The following is an 18,428-nucleotide window of genomic DNA, read 5'->3' on the forward strand; positions in this document are numbered from 1 at the left end:
TACGCCACTACGTTACCTTCAGCCATATTGTAATGATTACCTATAGAGATGGGCTAAGCCATTATGACCTTTTTGGTGGCCTAAGGCTCTGTTCGCATTAGCGTCATGGCATCCATTAATAGAGCCATTGTGATTATAATGGTGCTGATTCCACTGACTAATGAGGTTTGTAGGTTTTCAATAAGGGTTATAGGGACATTTTGTAAAATAACAGTGTTTCCTATCTCAGGACCCTCCAGATCCTCCAGGGACACGCTCAAGTATATCTGATGACCTGACATATTACATGGATGGTTGGAACTATCCTTCCTCTAGACTGTCCAGTCTTATATACTAATTTCTCACTGCGTCAAAACTTCATTAGTTGTAAAAAGTAACTTTCTTTAATAGGGGCCATGATATCTTTATACAAATATAACTTATTCGCAGACCCTAAATAAAATAAGCCTTCACTCAATGGACCTAAATGAGGAGAGATTCACTGCACTTTTTTTCTTGAAGTAAGCGATATACCTGATAACTTAAATTACCAAAGTGAAAAAGTAAATCCAGGGATCTGTCTGACTGTTGTCAGATCAATGTATGCAGCTCAAGGGTGGGAGGTTTTACCTTCTTGAGGATCAACAGAGATTTGTTAGTATGAATGATTAAAAGGATATGTTAACAATTTCTACCTGTAAAACTAATAACAGTACCAGCTAGTACACTCGCAAATATGATAAAACATGCCTTATAGAGAACGTCACCAGGTCAAAAGTGGCTAATTTTTCCTCTTATTTAATCCCCACCTCTTACCTTTGTATTTTGTTTTTTATTTTTTTCACATCCGCAATACGGTTCCATAGATATGGGCATTTTAATTTAGTGATAGTATTTTATCATTTTTACAAGGAGGCGTGGATCACAGGGTAATTATGAAGAGCAGCCTAAAGACACGCCCCAGAGGATTCTGTGGGTCACGCTCCCTTGTAAAGACAAAAAAATAAGCATTAAGTATAAAGGCCCATATCTCTGGAACCATATGGCGGATTTACAAAAAAAAATGGAATACAGCTGGAATAAAATAAGAGCAAAAACTGGACACATTTGATTTGGTGACAGGTCCCCTAATTACTGATGATAATAGTATTGTTGCTAGGAAAATTACCTTTTAATCTATTTGCTAACTAGATCACAATTGCTCAGTGGTTGGCCTTCAGCCTGAAAAGTGATTCGGCTGTAGAATCCTGTATCTTCCCCATTTCTTGCTTGATAGTATCAGCGCTGCACATGTGTGAAACATTCCCAAGATGAAGCATGCGCATTAAATTGGGAACTGTGGGCATCTGATTGAACTATTGACCAATTTTCTACATCATTCTTTCCAATCTTCTGACGAGCCAAGAAGGACACTGCATGCAGCCATTAAACACACTGTTAAAACTTCTTCTCAATTGCCATGCCTCCTTTTTAAACCATTTCCCTATAAGCCTCCTACATGTCCCCCCTCCTCACATCTCTTCCACTCCCCCTCAAAATAAGTAGCCTTCCCAAAAGAGTTGCTATCCTGTTAGATTTTGGCCAACCCTTTAGAGATGCTAAGAGGCATCTGCTCTCTAATTTTAGTAAAGTTATCAAATTTGATCTTCGTAAATCAAATCATTGATATGTGTGACGAACTGAAAGCAGTGGTGGGGGGAGCTCCTTCCCTGTCCCTAACACCCTAGCTCGCCCTATTCCCTGGGATACTTCTGTAGGTGAAGATGCCAGGGCCTCCTTCTTTGCCTTATCTCCTGAGTCAGCCCTCCGTATTTTCTCTTCCCCCACCAAGGGAAGAGGGGCGCTACAGTGCACCGTAGTACACCAACCCAACAAACAAGGCAACGCAAACCAGGGTTAACAGAAAACTCCAGGCATGTAAAATATTCACTCACATATAACAGAGGAATGCAGCGGGGCGTGGAGGTAGGGGAATAAACCAAAATAGAGAAAGATAGGGAATTACCACACATACAAACCAAGCAAAAGTAACACATTGCTCTTTGAACACTCCTTCTCATATGTACACCTCTCCATCCAGAAACCATGCAGCAAATGCTAGCTCTGACAAGGATTTGCAGCAGAGCCCAGATTATAAAGAGGAAAGGAGTGGCCAATTGAGCTCAGCTACGAGCACAGAGATTTCCAACATGGCTGATGAATCCCTGTTCTGCTAGAAGGAATAAACACCATTAAAATGAAGGAGAAGTGCTTCTTTTCAGCGCCGGAGTAGGAGCAATCAGATGCTGCGGTCTTCTGGCTCCACACTGTCCTGGTAACTCTGACAGGTGGACCAAGATTATAAAACCATGGCTGCCTTCTTCCAGAAACTGTCAGACACAGGTCCAAGGGTTGGGACTGGCATTGAAGCTTAGCTCTACTGAAAAAATTAGGACTGAGCTATTGAACCACACACAACTGATAGACAGGTAAGGGACCTTTTTTGGAAGAGTCATATTTTTACCACCTCGGACAACCTCTATGATATGATTAAAATCTTTTTTGAGTTTCAGTATTGAAAAACTCACAGCAGAATCCATGATTTGACCAACATATTTGAGCCTAGCCTTAACAAATGCACAATAAATTTATTCTGCTTCTTATGGATCAACACAACAGGAAAATTCTACAGCTTGTTCTTGATGGACCGGTGTCTTATTTAAGTAACTGAGACCAACTAATTGAATACACCCAAACCAGAGCCACAAGAAATAAAGTTGAAACAAGATATTAAGAATTGTTAATTATTAAGAAAATCTCAAAAACATTACCATTAGGTAGGAAGTAGACCCATGTCATAGGACTTCCTGTCTCACCTGTTTTGGTCATGTTGGCCAAGCTTCAAAATTGTTGCCAATGGGTCAGTTCAGAGATAACTGGAAATAATGAATAAATCATGCACTTACCATATCGTCTACTGGTCCTCCATGCTCTGACAGCATAATGTAGAACCCCGTCCATCCAGACCAAGAACCAGCTTATACAAAATCCTAACAAGAGTCCCAGCATCAGGTCAATCTCCTGCTTAGTTACATTGTCGGTGACAAAGTAATTCTCTGATGAGTCCACCACTGACTGGTCTCCGTCGTACGGGATGACATAGTGAACGTGGTACCTGGAAGAGTGGTTGGGGTGAGAAAGAAAAATCCATGCTTAGATCAGGATAAATAGAATGAAAACTGTCTTATTAATTAATGAGCTAAATGAGAAGAACAATTGAATGGGTTTTTCCATGGGACATGTCAATGAGATGTGTCACTTGGATCAGCTTGAGAGTTGGGCCAAAGACATGGGTTCTATCAGAAGAATGAATGGATGTAGACATCGGCCTCGTCAATGTCTAAAGTTCTGGGTTGCTACGAGAAATCCCATTTACCTCTGAAGCTACTTACCCAACAAAAGATAGCACTGATGTAGTAAAATAGGTCGTTGGATTACAAGAAGAGTGTAAAAAGTAAAGCGTTCGAACACAAATATCATCAAGAGCTTTCTATTATAAATGACTATTGATCACATGGCCTCCTGCACAAGTAGCCTACGGACAAACTCATCTGTAGTTTCCAAGATGTTCCCTCTTCATCTGCTTACTATTTTTCAATATTTTTTCTTTTTTTTCCTTTTACCCTCTGGCCCAACTTTTAAGAATTCAACCCCTTCACCACTGAGCCTGTTTTTACTTCCATGACCAGGCTAAATTTTACAATTCTGGTCAGTGTCAATTTATAAAGTAATAAATCTGGAATGCTCCAAAGGATCCCATTGATTCTGAGAATGTTTTTTCGTGACATATTGTATGCCACAATAGTGGTAAAGTTTGTTCGATATGACTTACATTTATTTCTGGAAAAAAAAATTGGTAAAAATGTCGCAATTTTCAAATGTTTATGCCCTTAAATCAGAGTCATGTCACTCTAAATAGTTAATAAATAACATTTCCCACACGTCTATTTTACATCAGCACAATTTTTTAAACTTATTTTTTTTTATAGAAATTTGATCAGCAATTTCTAATTTTTCCAACAAAATTCATGAAACCATTTTTTTTAGGGACCACATCACATTTGAAGTGACTTTGAGGAGTCTAAATGACAGAAAATATCCACAAGTGACACCGTTCTAAAAACTGCACTCATCAAGGTGCTCAAAACTCCATTCAAGAAGTTTGTTAACCTTTCAGATGCTTCACAGGAATTAATGAAACATGGAAAGAAAAAAAAAATGAACATTTCACTTTTTAGTTTTTACTTTTGACAGTTTTTTTTAATTTTCCCAAGGGTGATAGCAGAAAATGAACCCCAAAAGGTGTTGTGCAATTTCTCCTCAGTACGCTGATAGCCCATAAGTGGGGAAAAACTACTGTGTAGGCGCATGGCTGGGCTCGGAAGGGGAGGAGAGCCATTTGACTTCTTGAATACAAAATTTGCTGGAATAATTAGAGGACGCCATGTTGCGTTTGGAGAGCTCCTGATGTGCCGAAACAGTGGAAACTTCCTAGACCCCGAAATGAATTTACCTATATGTGTCATGAACACCTTGAACGTCACAGAAGTTTATAAGGTTGAGCTGTGAAAATAAAAGAAATAACATTTTTCGCACAGAAATGTTATTTTAGTCCCATTTTTTATTTTCACAAGGGTAACAGGAGAAAATGGATCCCTTAACTTAGGCTGACCAAATACTGCTAGTGTGAATGCAGCCTTATTGTGTAATTTCTCTTGATTACACCGATACCACATATGTGGTCGAAAACTACTATTAAGGCAAAGTGCAACGCTCAGAAGGGAAGGAGGGAAATGTTGGAGTTCACATTGGCAAAGCCCCTGAGGTGCCAGGACAGCAATACCCCCCCCTCACCCCCCCCCCCCCCCATAATTAACCCTTTTTTTTTTTTTTTTACACACTACACCTCTCAATGAATCCATCCAGGGATGCAGTGATCATATTGACACCACAGGTGTGTCACACAATTTTATGCCATTGGGAAGTGAAGAAAAAATAATTACGTTTTTACCACCAAACTTTTGTTTTAGCCCCAGATTTTAGATTTTCACACTGGGAAATGGGTAAAAATGGCAACAAACTGAGTTCCACAATTTCTGCTGGATGTAGAAATACCCCACATATGGCTGTATAGTACTGCTTAGCCATACAGCAAGACTCAGGGGGGATGGAGCACTATTTGCCTCCTGGAGTGCACATTTTCCTAGAAAATAATTTAAAAAATCTTGAAAGACTTTTCCGATTAATTTCTATTGTAAAAAAAAAAAACTTTGCTGTTCATGTGATTAGTGTTTTGAGTGTTTTTTTTCAGCTTCACAGTTTTGAAAAACGTTTGATGATGGAAAAAGGAAATGCACGTCACTTGAACGAATCTGCTGCGAACTGATCACCGTCCAATCAAAAGCATACAAAAAAAAACTTTTCTAAAACTGCAAAACCGCTTCAGGAAATGAAAAAACTACCTAAAAAATTGCTAAAAGGAGGAGCAGTTCCTGCAGCGTTTTCCTCTAGAAAACGACCACCTCAAAAAAAAAAAAAACTCAGTGTGCACAGAGCCTCAGGAGCAGCTTCTGCGCGATCCTGCAGACGGACACTCATTGTGCGCACACGTTACATTCTGCCTACCATATAATCATTCTTATAGCTATATAATGGCGCACAGGACTTTCCTGCTGCCCTTGTCCTCCCACTGCAAATCTGCAGCAGCAAATATTGCTGTGGAATTGTCTGCAATAGCGCTGAAGATTTGATGCACGTTTCACCCTTTGCACTAAAAACAAAAGAATTACAATTCGCTGTGATATCTGATGCGTTTTCATTTTGTAAAACGCAAACAAAACTCTGATGAATTCTTCTGGGATTTCGATTGTGCGCACCTTATCTTAATAGAAATGGAAAATCCCGCATTCATCTCTTGGCTCAGCCATATAGTTTCGTGGTTATATATCTTACTAGATGGTAGCCCGATTCTAATGCATCGGGTAATCTAGAATATGTATGCGTAGTGTATAGCACAGCCCACGTAGTATATTGCGCAGCCCACACAGCACATTGCCCAGCCACGTAGTATATTGCCCAGCCACGTAGTATATTGCCCAGTCACATAGTATATTGCCCAGCCACGTAGTATATTGCCCAGCCACATAGTATATTGCCCAGTCACGTAGTATATTGCACAGTCACGTAGTATATTGCCCAGCCACGTAGTATATTGCACAGCCACGTAGTATATTGCACAGCCACATAGTATATTGCACAGTCACATAGTATATTGCACAGTCACGTAGTATATTGCACAGTCACGTAGTATATTGCCCAGCCACGTAGTATATTGCACAGCCACGTAGTATATTGCACAGCCACATAGTATATTGCGCAGTCACATAGTATATTGCACAGTCACGTAGTATATTGCCCAGCCACATAGTATATTGCACAGCCACATAGTATATTGCCCAGCCACATAGTATATTGCACAGTCACGTAGTATATTGCCCAGCCACATAGTATATTGCACAGTCACGTAGTATATTGCCCAGCCACAAAGTATATTGCGCAGCCCACACAGTACATTGCGCAGCCCACGCAGTACATTGCCCAGCCACATAGTATATTGCACAGTCACGTAGTATATTGCCCAGCCACGTAGTATATTGCCCAGTCACATAGTATATTGCCCAGCCACGTAGTATATTGCCCAGCCACATAGTATATTGCCCAGTCACGTAGTATATTGCCCAGCCACATAGTATATTGCACAGTCACGTAGTATATTGCCCAGCCACGTAGTATATTGCACAGCCACATAGTATATTGCACAGCCACATAGTATATTGCCCAGCCACATAGTATATTGCACAGTCACGTAGTATATTGCCCAGCCACATAGTATATTGCACAGTCACGTAGTATATTGCCCAGCCACAAAGTATATTGCGCAGCCCACACAGTACATTGCGCAGCCCACGCAGTACATTGCCCAGCCACATAGTATATTGCACAGTCACGTAGTATATTGCCCAGCCACGTAGTATATTGCCCAGCCACGTAGTATATTGCCCAGCCATGTAGTATATTGCACAGTCACGTAGTATATTGCCCAGCCACGTAGTATATTGCCCAGCCACGTAGTATATTGCACAGTCACGTAGTATATTGCCCAGCCACGTAGTATATTGCACAGCCACGTAGTATATTGCCCTGTCACGTAGTATATTGCAGTCACGTAGTATATTGCCCTGTCACGTAGTATATTGCCCAGTCATGTAGTATATTGCCCAGCCACATAGTATATTGCCCAGCCTCGTAGTATATTGCCCAGCTACGTAGTATATTGCACAGCCACATAGTATATTGCCCAGTCATGTAGTATATTGCCCAGCCACATAGTATATTGCCCAGCCATGTAGTATATTGCCCAGTCACGTAGTATATTGCACAGCCACATAGTATATTGCCCTGTCACGTAGTATATTGCCCAGCCCACGTAGTATATTGCCCAGCCACGTAGTATATTGCCCAGCCACGTAGTATATTGCCCAGTCACGTAGTATATTGCACAGCCACGTAGTATATTGCCCTGTCACGTAGTATATTGCCCAGCCACATAGTATATTGCCCAGCCACGTAGTATATTGCCCAGCCACATAGTATATTGCCCAGCCACGCAGTATATTGCCCAGCCACGTAGTATATTGCCCAGCCATGTAGTATATTGCCCAGTCACGTAGTATATTGCACAGCCACGTAGTATATTGCCCTGTCACGTAGTATATTGCCCAGCCACGTAGTATATTGCCCAGCCACGTAGTATATTGCCCAGCCACGTAGTATATTGCCCAGCCATGTAGTATATTGCCCAGCCACGTAGTATATTGCACAGCCACGTAGTATATTGCCCAGCCCACGAAGTATATTGCCCAGCCATGTAGTATATTGCCCAGCCACGTAGTATATTGCCCAGCCCACGTAGTATATTGCCCAGCCATGTAGTATATTGCACTGCCACGTAGTATATTGCACAGCCCACACAGTACATTGCCCAGCCACATAATATATTGCACAGCCACGTAGTATATTGCCCAGCCACGTAGTATATTCCACAGCCCACGCAGTATATTGCCCAGCCACGGAGTATATTGCACAGCCCACACAGTACATTGCACAGGCCACGTAGTACATTGCGCAGCCGACTAAGTACATTGCGCAGCCCACGTAGTATATTGCCCAGCCACGTAGTATATTGCTCAGCCACATAGTATATTGCACAGCCCACGTAGTATATTGCACAGCCCACGTAGTATATTGCCCAGTCACGTAGTATCTTACCCAGCCACGTAGTATATTGCGCAGCCCAGGTAGTATATTGCGCAGCCCACGTAGTACATTGCGCAGCCCACGTAGTATATTGCACAGCCCACGTTGTATATTGCACAGCCCACGTTGTATATTGAGCAGCCCACGTTGTATATTGCGCAGCCCACGTAGTACATTGCGCAGCCCACATTGTATATTGCGCAGCCCACGTAGTACATTGCGCAGCCCACGTAGTATATTGCACAGCCCACGTTGTATATTGCGCAGCCCACGTTGTATATTGCACAGCCCACGTTGTATATTGCACAGCCCACGTAGTATATAGCGCAGCCCACGTAGTATATAGCGCAGCCCACGTAGTATATAGCGCAGCCCACATAGTATATTGCGCACCCCACGTTGTATATAGCGAAGCCCACGTAGTATATTGCACAGCCCACGCAGTATATAGCAATGTGGGCATCATATCCCTGTTAAAAAAAAAGAATTAAAATAAAAAATAGTTATATACCCTCCGTTGGCCCCCGGATCGAAGCGGTTACCGATGCTCCTCGTGTGCTCCGGTCTCAAGAGTGCATTGCGGTCTCGCGTGATGATGACGTGGCGGTCTCGCGAGACCGGTATGTCATCATCTCGTGGGATCGCAATGCATGGAGCGGTTACCGGAGCGTTGCGAGGAGCGGGAAAGGCCTGTTCTGGATCCAGGGGCCGACGGACAGTGAGTATATAACGATTTTTTTTTTTATTATTATTTTTTACATTAGATTTTTTTACTATTGATGCCGCATAGGCAGCATGAATAGTAAAAAGTTGGTCACACAGGGTTAATAGCAGCGTTAAGGGAGTGCGTTACACAGCGGCATAACACGCTCCGTTAGCGCTGCCATTAACCCTGTGTGAGCGCTGACTGGAGGGGAGTATGCGGGCGCCGGGCACTGACTGCAGGGAGGAAGGAGCGGCCATATTGCCGCTGGACTGTGGCCGCCGCTGATTGGTCGTGGCGATGGTCGTGGGCGTTTTGCCACAACCAATCAGCGACTTGGATTCCATGACAGACAGAGGCCGCGACCAATGAATACCCGAAACAGAAAGACGGAAGTGACCCTTAGACAATTATATAGTAGGATGAGTAATAGTGATGAGCTAACGTGCTGGGATAAGGTGTTATCTGAGCATGCTCGGGTGCTAACCGATTGACTTTGGTGTACTCGAAAAATATGTCCGAGTCTCTGCGGCTGCATGTCTGGCGGCCGTTCAACAGCCGCAACACATGCAGAGATTGTCTAACAATGTCTACTTAACATGCAGTACTTGTGAACAAGACCTAAGAGAATAGGTGGAAAGAGCTGGAGGCTAAGGGGTCCACACTCAGGGCAAGATCACACTGAGTCTTTTTTGCTGAGATTTTGGAGCAGAAATTCCTCCCAAAAATATAAAAATCCTGAAAAACTTGGAATTTTCACTCCAAAAATTCAGTAAAAAAATGTCAACACGCCCTCGGAAATGTTTCTGACCCAAATCTGCAGCAAAATCCACATGTATAACATACAAACGTCAAATCTCATCCGCATGCCCGGAGCTGTAGTCCACTGTGGAATTTGCGTCCACAAATCTGCTGCGTGTCCGTCCTGTTTCATCTTACACAAATCCTTCCTCCTCCTACCCGTGATGGGTGGAATCTGAGTGGTGCCACAAATGTCTGCCCCCCCCCCCACATGTTGGGGTTTGGTGGCATGAATCACCACCAGCACCATCATTGCCTTATTTTGATTTAGGCTTGTGCCCAAACTGAATCCTAATAGTAATTGTATAGCAGTATTTTTTATTTACCGTATTACATTGCTTTTTGTCTGGAGCTTGGTATGTGAGTATTGTATGGTGGCATTTATTTTGGCACCGCGTGTCGTCACTACTATGGTAGCATCTGCATTGCCTATTATCGCTATTTGAGTATGTAATTAATGACGGTGTCGTTATCTGTGCGCTGTATGACCGTATTACATGGTGCAATACCGTGCAACAGCCATGATACAGTTGGCACCGATATCATCATTGAAACTGAGTTTTGCAGGATTTCCCCTTAATAAATGCCGGGCGTGACAAATGCTTCATGACCTGAATCTCAATCTGGTTTGGCAAATTCCGAGCGTGCCGTGGCCCTTTATGTTTCTATTGGGCAAGCCTCCGCTTCCTTTGCAGTCAGTCCTACTCGTGTCTCTCTGCAGTCGCTCAGCAGGGGATTAATGGCACAAAGTGCTGCATCCATGGCTGCAACCTCGCTGACACAATGCAGCAAGAGCGCAGCGCAGGTAGCGAGGGTTATGCGGAGATAGCAGGGCTGTCAATCACACCGGTATTAGTATTAGGCCTCGGCAAAAAATGCTGGAAACATACAAATGTTTTCTGTAAACAAAGAGCCGCACGGCGGAGCGCATCCTCCGGCAGACACAATCCACAAATGACTTAATGTGACACACCTGCACAGGCAGAAGCCGCTGGTTAACTAGAGAGCAAGAAAAAAGAGCTAGAACACACAGCGGGTCGACAGATTGCAGGGAAGGAGCCGCTACACTGGCAAAGGATCTTTGGAGGAGCGGAAGCAGGTGTTCAATATAGACCCTGTTGTGAATGCACCCTCGACTAAATTAGATGTGGTCCAGTAACAGCTAGCACTGAAGACAGACTACCTGTATAATCTGTAATAACAGCTGCGGAGAAGACACTTACTATGGGGATCTATGCTAACCCCTCAACGGACATTCCCCCTGCCCTGCTGAAAAAACATTGTCCCCATCTGCCTCATTATAGGGAATCCGACGTCGAGGGTTTCATCTGAATCACATATTTCAGAGATTTACAAGGAAACCCCAGTCTAAGTGCTCAGCGAAGAGTGCAGGATAAATGTGCACCCCAATTAGTGATATGCGAGCGTGCTGTGATAAGGTGTTTTACGAGCATGCTCGCGTGCTAATAGAATATGTTCGACGTGCTCTAATATTATGTTTGAGTCCCCCCCCGCCTGCATGTCTCCCAGCTCTTCGACAACCGCAACACACACGGGGATTGCCTAACAAACAGGGAAACCCTCCAGGTGTTGCGGCTGTCTAACAGCCACGAGGACTCAAGCATAGTATTAGAGCACGCCGAACACACTTTATAAGCGCACGAGCGTGCTCGTAAAACATCTTATCAGAGAACGCGCGCTCATCACTAATTGGGGTTTTTAAAGGGACATTATTAAAAGGAACCACAAGTCACATGCTCACATGCTGCCCAAGCCACAAGAATCATAAAATATTATTCATTAGTACAAAAAATTACCAACAAGCTATGCACAGAGAGAGGAGTCTGTGGTTTGAAAGAGGAATCCACTGGGCGGCTCTCTCCAGCTGGAGTCCACTTGGCGGCTCTCTCCAGCCGAGGAGACCACTGGGTGGCTTTCTCCAGCTGAGGAGTTCACTGGGCGGCTCTCTCCAGCTGAGGAGTTCACTGGGCGGCTCTCTCCAGCAGAGGAATCCACTGGGCGGCTCTCTCCAGCCGAGGAGACCACTGGGTGGCTCTCTCCAGCTGAGGAGTTCACTGGGCGGCTCTCTCCAGCTGGAGTCCACTTGGCGGCTCTCTCCAGCTGAGGAGTTCACTGGGCGGCTCTCTCCAGCTGAGGAGTTCACTGGGCGGCTCTCTCCAGCTGAGGAATCCACTGGGCGGCTCTCTCCAGCCGAGGAGACCACTGGGTGGCTTTCTCCAGCTGAAGAGTTCACTGGGCGGCTCTCTCCAGCTGAGGAATCCACTGGGCGGCTCTCTCCAGCTGGAGTCCACTTGGCGGCTCTCTCCAGCCGAGGAGACCACTGGGTGGCTTTCTCCAGCTGAGGAGTTCACTGGGCGGCTCTCTCCAGCTGAGGAATCCACTGGGCGGCTCTCTCCAGCCGAGGAGACCACTGGGCGGCTCTCTCCAGCTGAGGAGTTCACTGGGCGGCTCTCTCCAGCTGGAGTCCACTTGGCGGCTCTCTCCAGCCGAGGAGACCACTGGGTGGCTCTTTCCAGCTGAGGAGTTCACTGGGCGGCTCTCTCCAGCTGAGGAATCCACTGGGCGGCTCTCTCCAGCCGAGGAGACCACTGGGTGGCTCTCTCCAGCTGAGGAGTTCACTGGGCGGCTCTCTCCAGCTGGAGTCCACTTGGCGGCTCTCTCCAGCTGAGGAGTTCACTGGGCGGCTCTCTCCAGCTGAGGAGTTCACTGGGCGGCTCTCTCCAGCTGGAGTCCACTTGGCGGCTCTCTCCAGCCGAGGAGACCACTAGGTGGCTTTCTCCAGCTGAAGAGTTCACTGGGCGGCTCTCTCCAGCTGAGGAATCCACTGGGCGGCTCTCTCCAGCTGGAGTCCACTTGGCGGCTCTCTCCAGCCGAGGAGACCACTGGGTGGCTTTCTCCAGCTGAGGAGATCACTGGGCGGCTCTCTCCAGCTGAGGAGTTCACTGGGCGGCTCTCTCCAGCTGAGGAGTTCACTGGGCGGCTCTCTCCAGCCGAGGAGACCACTGGGCGGCTCTCCCCAGCCAGAGTCCACTGGGTGGCTCTCTCCAGCCGAGAAGTCCACTGGGTGGCTCTCTCCAGCCGAGGAGTCCACTGGGTGGCTCTGTCCAGCCGAGGAGTCCACTGGGCGGCTCTCTCCAGCCGAGGAGACCACTGGGCGGCTCTCCCCAGCCAAGGAGTCCACTGGGTGGCTCTCTCCAGCCGAGAAATCCACTGGGAAGCTCTCTCCAGCTGAGAAGTCCACTGGGTGGCTCTCTCCAGCCGAGAAGTCCACTGGGCGGCTCTCTCCAGCCGAGGAGTCCACTGGGCGGCTCTCTCCAGCCGAGAAGTCCACTGGGCGGCTCTCTCCAGCCTTTATGCAAATTGGGATAGACCAGTCAATCAAGCCAAGCTTGGCAGGAAGAAGCTGGAGGGAGCACTGGGCAGAGGTGATATTATAACTACATTTTCTGCAGTAAAACCCATAAAAATTCAGAGCCTCTTTTTTGTTAAATTGTGGCATGTTCCATCAGATGTTATATTATAGAGCGAGTCCCCTCCTAAAATCCTTGAATCCACAGGGTATATTTCCATTTACAAGCACCATTTGGCGGCACACAAAGTGTCTCATTATAGGCTCTGTGCACACCGCTGTAAGCAGATAACAGAGCCGTCAATATTATTCCTGTTTTTATATCAAAAGAAACAGCAAACAAACCGGGATCGGGAATAAATGGTGGTAAAATAATATATTATATTATATATAAATAAGGCCAAAGATATATATATACATATATATATATATATATATATATATATATATATATATATATATACAGTGGGGCAAAAAAGTATTTAGTCAGTCAGCAATAGTGCAAGTTCCACCACTTAAAAAGATGAGAGGCGTCTGTAATTTACATCATAGGTAGACCTCAACTATGGGAGACAAACTGAGAAAAAAAAATCCAGAAAATCACATTGTCTGTTTTTTTAACATTTTATTTGCATATTATGGTGGAAAATAAGTATTTGGTCAGAAACAAAATTTAATCTCAATACTTTGTAATATATCCTTTGTTGGCAATGACAGAGGTCAAACGTTTTCTGTAAGTCTTCACAAGGTTGCCACACACTGTTGTTGGTATGTTGGCCCATTCCACCATGCAGATCTCCTCTAGAGCAGTGATGTTTTTGGCTTTTCGCTTGGCAACACCGACTTTCAACTCCCTCCAAAGGTTTTCTATAGGGTTGAGATCTGGAGACTGGCTAGGCCACTCCAGGACCTTGAAATGCTTCTTACGAAGCCACTCCTTCGTTGCCCTGGCAGTGTGCTTTGGATCATTGTCATGTTGAAAGACCCAGCCACGTTTCATCTTCAATGCCCTTGCTGATGGAAGGAGGTTTGCACTCAAAATCTCACGATACATGGCCCCATTCATTCTTTCATGTACCCGGATCAGTCGTCCTGGCCCCTTTGCAGAGAAACAGCCCCAAAGCATGATGTTTCCACCACCATGCTTTACAGTAGGTATGGTGTTTGATGGATGCAAATCAGAATTCTTTTTCCTCCAAACACGACAAGTTGTGTTTATACCAAACAGTTCCAGTTTGGTTTCATCAGACCATAGGACATTCTCCCAAAACTCCTCTGGATCATCCAAATGCTCTCTAGCAAACTTCAGACGGGCCCAGACATGTACTGGCTTAAGCAGTGGGACACGTCTGGCACTGCAGGATCTGAGTCCATGGTGGCGTAGTGTGTTACTTATGGTAGGCCTTGTTATATTGGTCCCAGCTCTCTGCAGTTCATTCACTAGGTCCCCCCGCGTGGTTCTGGGATTTTTGCTCACCGTTCTTGTGATCATTCTGACCCCACGGGGTGGGATTTTGCGTGGAGCCCCAGATCGAGGGAGATTATCAGTGGTCTTGTATGTCTTCCATTTTCTAATTATTGCTCCCACTGTTGATTTCTTCACTCCAAGCTGGTTGGCTATTGCAGATTCAGTCTTCCCAGCCTGGTGCAGGGCTACAATTTTGTTTCTGGTGTCCTTTGACAGCTCTTTGGTCTTCACCATAGTGGAGTTTGGAGTCAGACTGTTTGAGGGTGTGCACAGGTGTCTTTTTATACTGATAACAAGTTTAAACAGGTGCCATTACTACAGGTAATGAGTGGAGGAAAGAGGAGACTCTTAAAGAAGAAGTTACAGGTCTGTGAGAGCCAGAAATCTTCATTGTTTGTTTCTGACCAAATACTTATTTTCCACCATAATATGCAAATAAAATGATAAAAAAACAGACAATGTGATTTTCTGGATTTTTTTTTCTCAGTTTGTCTCCCATAGTTGAGGTCTACCTATGATGTAAATTACAGACGCCTCTCATCTTTTTAAGTGGTGGAACTTGCACTATTGCTGACTGACTAAATACTTTTTTGCCCCACTGTATATATATTTTTTTTATTTTTATTTTTTTTGCCTTTATTTAGTTTTTGGCAACTGGCACTACAGCATGTGCCTGTACTTGGAGTGAAAAAATATGTAAAAAAAAATGTAAAAAAATCTTTAAACATAGAACTAATAAATATCAGGACGGACAACAGTATATGTAAACTTGTGTAGGCAAAGTACGCCCACAAAAAAGAAAATAAATATACACATATAATAACATCTCATAGGTACACAGCCATGTAAAAGAAAAGCAAAATGTGCAAAGACAACAAGTGTATAATACCAAACAATATGTGAAGCAATGTGTTGATATAAACAAGTGATGAAAAAATATTTAAATTAAAATAAATATAAAAAAATAATTAGGGTGACCAAGCAACTTTAGGCTGGAAACTGACTAGCGATGAAAAAGAGTGTAATTATATATATATATATATATATATATATAAAAAAAAAACACCAAATAGTAACCCTACCGGGGTCATGAAGGAACTAAAATGCAATACCAACAACAAGCCTTCACATGGCAGACCCAAAGAAAATAAGCCAAGGATATATAAAAAAAAATATTTTATTAAACAAATACACATACAAGATAAAAACAGGGCAGTAGCCACCAGTGCAGCAGCAAAAGTGGGACTCCCACAGGGACTGCCTCATAAACGTACTCAGCAAGTAAAACAGTAACAGTTACTCAGGTGCCTAGCTTTGCATCCAATAAAAAGATATATGTGAAACATACAATATGATATATGTGAAACATATATGTGAAACATACAATATGATATAAGATCAATAACAATAAACAGAGTGATCAATATATTAATAATAAGTAGTCCAAGTGAACCACACTATACACATACAGAAATAAATATGTATACTAAAAATAGCCAGCTAGGAAACCATATATATGAGCATAGTACTAATAAAGGTATAGTTACCATGAGGAAGACCCCGGGGACCCACCACACCCGACGCGCGTTTCGCACTGAAATGCTTCGTCCAGGGGTGGTTGGGTACTGGCCAGATAGGGGTTATAACACGGTCATGACCAATAGAAACATAGATGAAGATAATGTTAAAATTACTAACACCTGTGTAAGCTGGATACCGATAGGAGGGCGTCCTGATGCTGCGTAACAAAAGTAACGAGGTAACGTACGATACACTGTCAGAACGCCGGAACGAAAGTAAATACCCGGAACCGGAAGTGACCGCATCAGGTCAGCGCAGCGCAGGTATCTGGCAACAGTTGCCACAACAACACCAGGAGCCAATAGTGGCAGAGAATGGACCGTAGCTGGAAGGAATACTACAGGGCGCATGCGCAGATTACGACTTAACACTGCCAGGAGTATACACAGCTGATAAGCAAACTGTGACAAAGCAGGCGCACAAGATCTGCAAACATGCCAGCGAATGCGCAAGCGTACCGACACGCTAACCGTGGTTACTAACAACTAAACCACAGACTGGCAACAGGACAAAAGGCACCCCGAAGTGAAATGTGCATCACACTAAGGGTGATATACAAATACCGCATATAGAGACAAAGAATACCAGTAACCAGTGTTAAGTCGTAATCTGCGCATGCGCCCTGTAGTATTCCTTCCAGCTACGGTCCATTCTCTGCCACTATTGGCTCCTGGTGTTGTTGTGGCAACTGTTGCCAGATACCTGCGCTGCGCTGACCTGATGCGGTCACTTCCGGTTCCGGGTATTTACTTTCATTCCGGCGTTCTGATAGTGTATCGTACGTTACCTCGTTACTTTTGTTACGCAGCATCAGGACGCCCTCCTATCGGTATCCAGCTTACACAGGTGTTAGTAATTTTAACATTATCTTCATCTATGTTTCTATTGGTCATGACCGTGTTATAACCCCTATCTGGCCAGTACCCAACCACCCCTGGACGAAGCATTTCAGTGCGAAACGCGCGTCGGGTGTGGTGGGTCCCCGGGGTCTTCCTCATGGTAACTATACCTTTATTAGTACTATGCTCATATATATGGTTTCCTAGCTGGCTATTTTTAGTATACATATTTATTTCTGTATGTGTATAGTGTGGTTCACTTGGACTACTTATTATTAATATATTGATCACTCTGTTTATTGTTATTGATCTTATATCATATTGTATGTTTCACATATATGTTTCACATATATCATATTGTATGTTTCACATATATCTTTTTATTGGATGCAAAGCTAGGCACCTGAGTAACTGTTACTGTTTTACTTGCTGAGTACCTTTATGAGGCAGTCCCTGTGGGAGTCCCACTTTTGCTGCTGCACTGGTGGCTACTGCCCTGTTTTTATCTTGTATGTGTATTTGTTTAATAAAATATATTTTTTTATATATCCTTGGCTTATTTTCTTTGGGTCTGCCATGTGAAGGCTTGTTGTTGGTATTGTATATATATATATATATGTATATGAGCGGTAAATACTGCCCTACACTACATGTATAGTGTGCCAGGGGCAATGTATTTAAAGAAAAAAACAAACAAACTGACATGTGATTTATATCATGAGTGTATGGTGCAATATATAAATAATCATCGTAAGGGATGGTGTGCACAGGGCAAAATATATGGGGGAAGAGTAATAAGGGGCAAAAAAGTAAAGGCTGTGAAGGGGCACCAATTGTAATGTGCCAATGTCCTACAAAGAAGTTATATCAAGTATGCAAGTGGAACCAGTAATTGATTATGTTATACCTGATAAAGTCCGTCCCTCCAAGTACAGAGCACCCCTGTTTTTATATGTAGATGTTTTTGGAGTTTTACATGACTGGAGATATAAAGTAGTAATCATGGGGTAGGAATTCTACATTTCAAGTCAGCCAGGAAAATGTGAAATGAAGCAACCCTGGCGATCATATCATATCACTGGGGTATGCTGCCAGAGCTTATTACAGATGGAGCAGTAACCTGACACCTCAATGTGCTGCTGTAACCTGACACCTCACTGTCCTGCTGAAACCTGACACCATATTGTGCTGGCAGTCTATCTGTCTTGAATAAAATTGGACTTAAGGTACCTTCACACTCAGCGACGCTGCAGCGATACCGACAACGATGTGGATCGCTGCAGCGTCGCTGTTTGGTCGCTGGGGAGCTGTCACACAGACAGCTCTCCAGCG

At 44.1% G+C, this 18,428-nt stretch overlaps 1 protein-coding gene across 2 annotated transcripts in view; it reads right to left on the reverse strand.

Moving 5' to 3' along the window:
• The window catches only part of TMEM240 (transmembrane protein 240), a 64,554-nt gene that overhangs the window by 11,989 nt on the left and 34,137 nt on the right, over positions 1–18,428 (reverse strand). For both annotated transcript variants that reach the window (XM_069740924.1, XM_069740925.1), the window contains exon 3: positions 2,925–3,133. In XM_069740924.1, coding sequence (XP_069597025.1) covers positions 2,925–3,133 — 209 coding nt within the window. The remainder of the gene's footprint in view (positions 1–2,924; positions 3,134–18,428) is intronic.

This window comes from Ranitomeya imitator, chromosome 10 (genome assembly GCF_032444005.1).
Source record: "Ranitomeya imitator isolate aRanImi1 chromosome 10, aRanImi1.pri, whole genome shotgun sequence".
NCBI classification, from domain to species: Eukaryota; Metazoa; Chordata; class Amphibia; order Anura; family Dendrobatidae; genus Ranitomeya; species Ranitomeya imitator.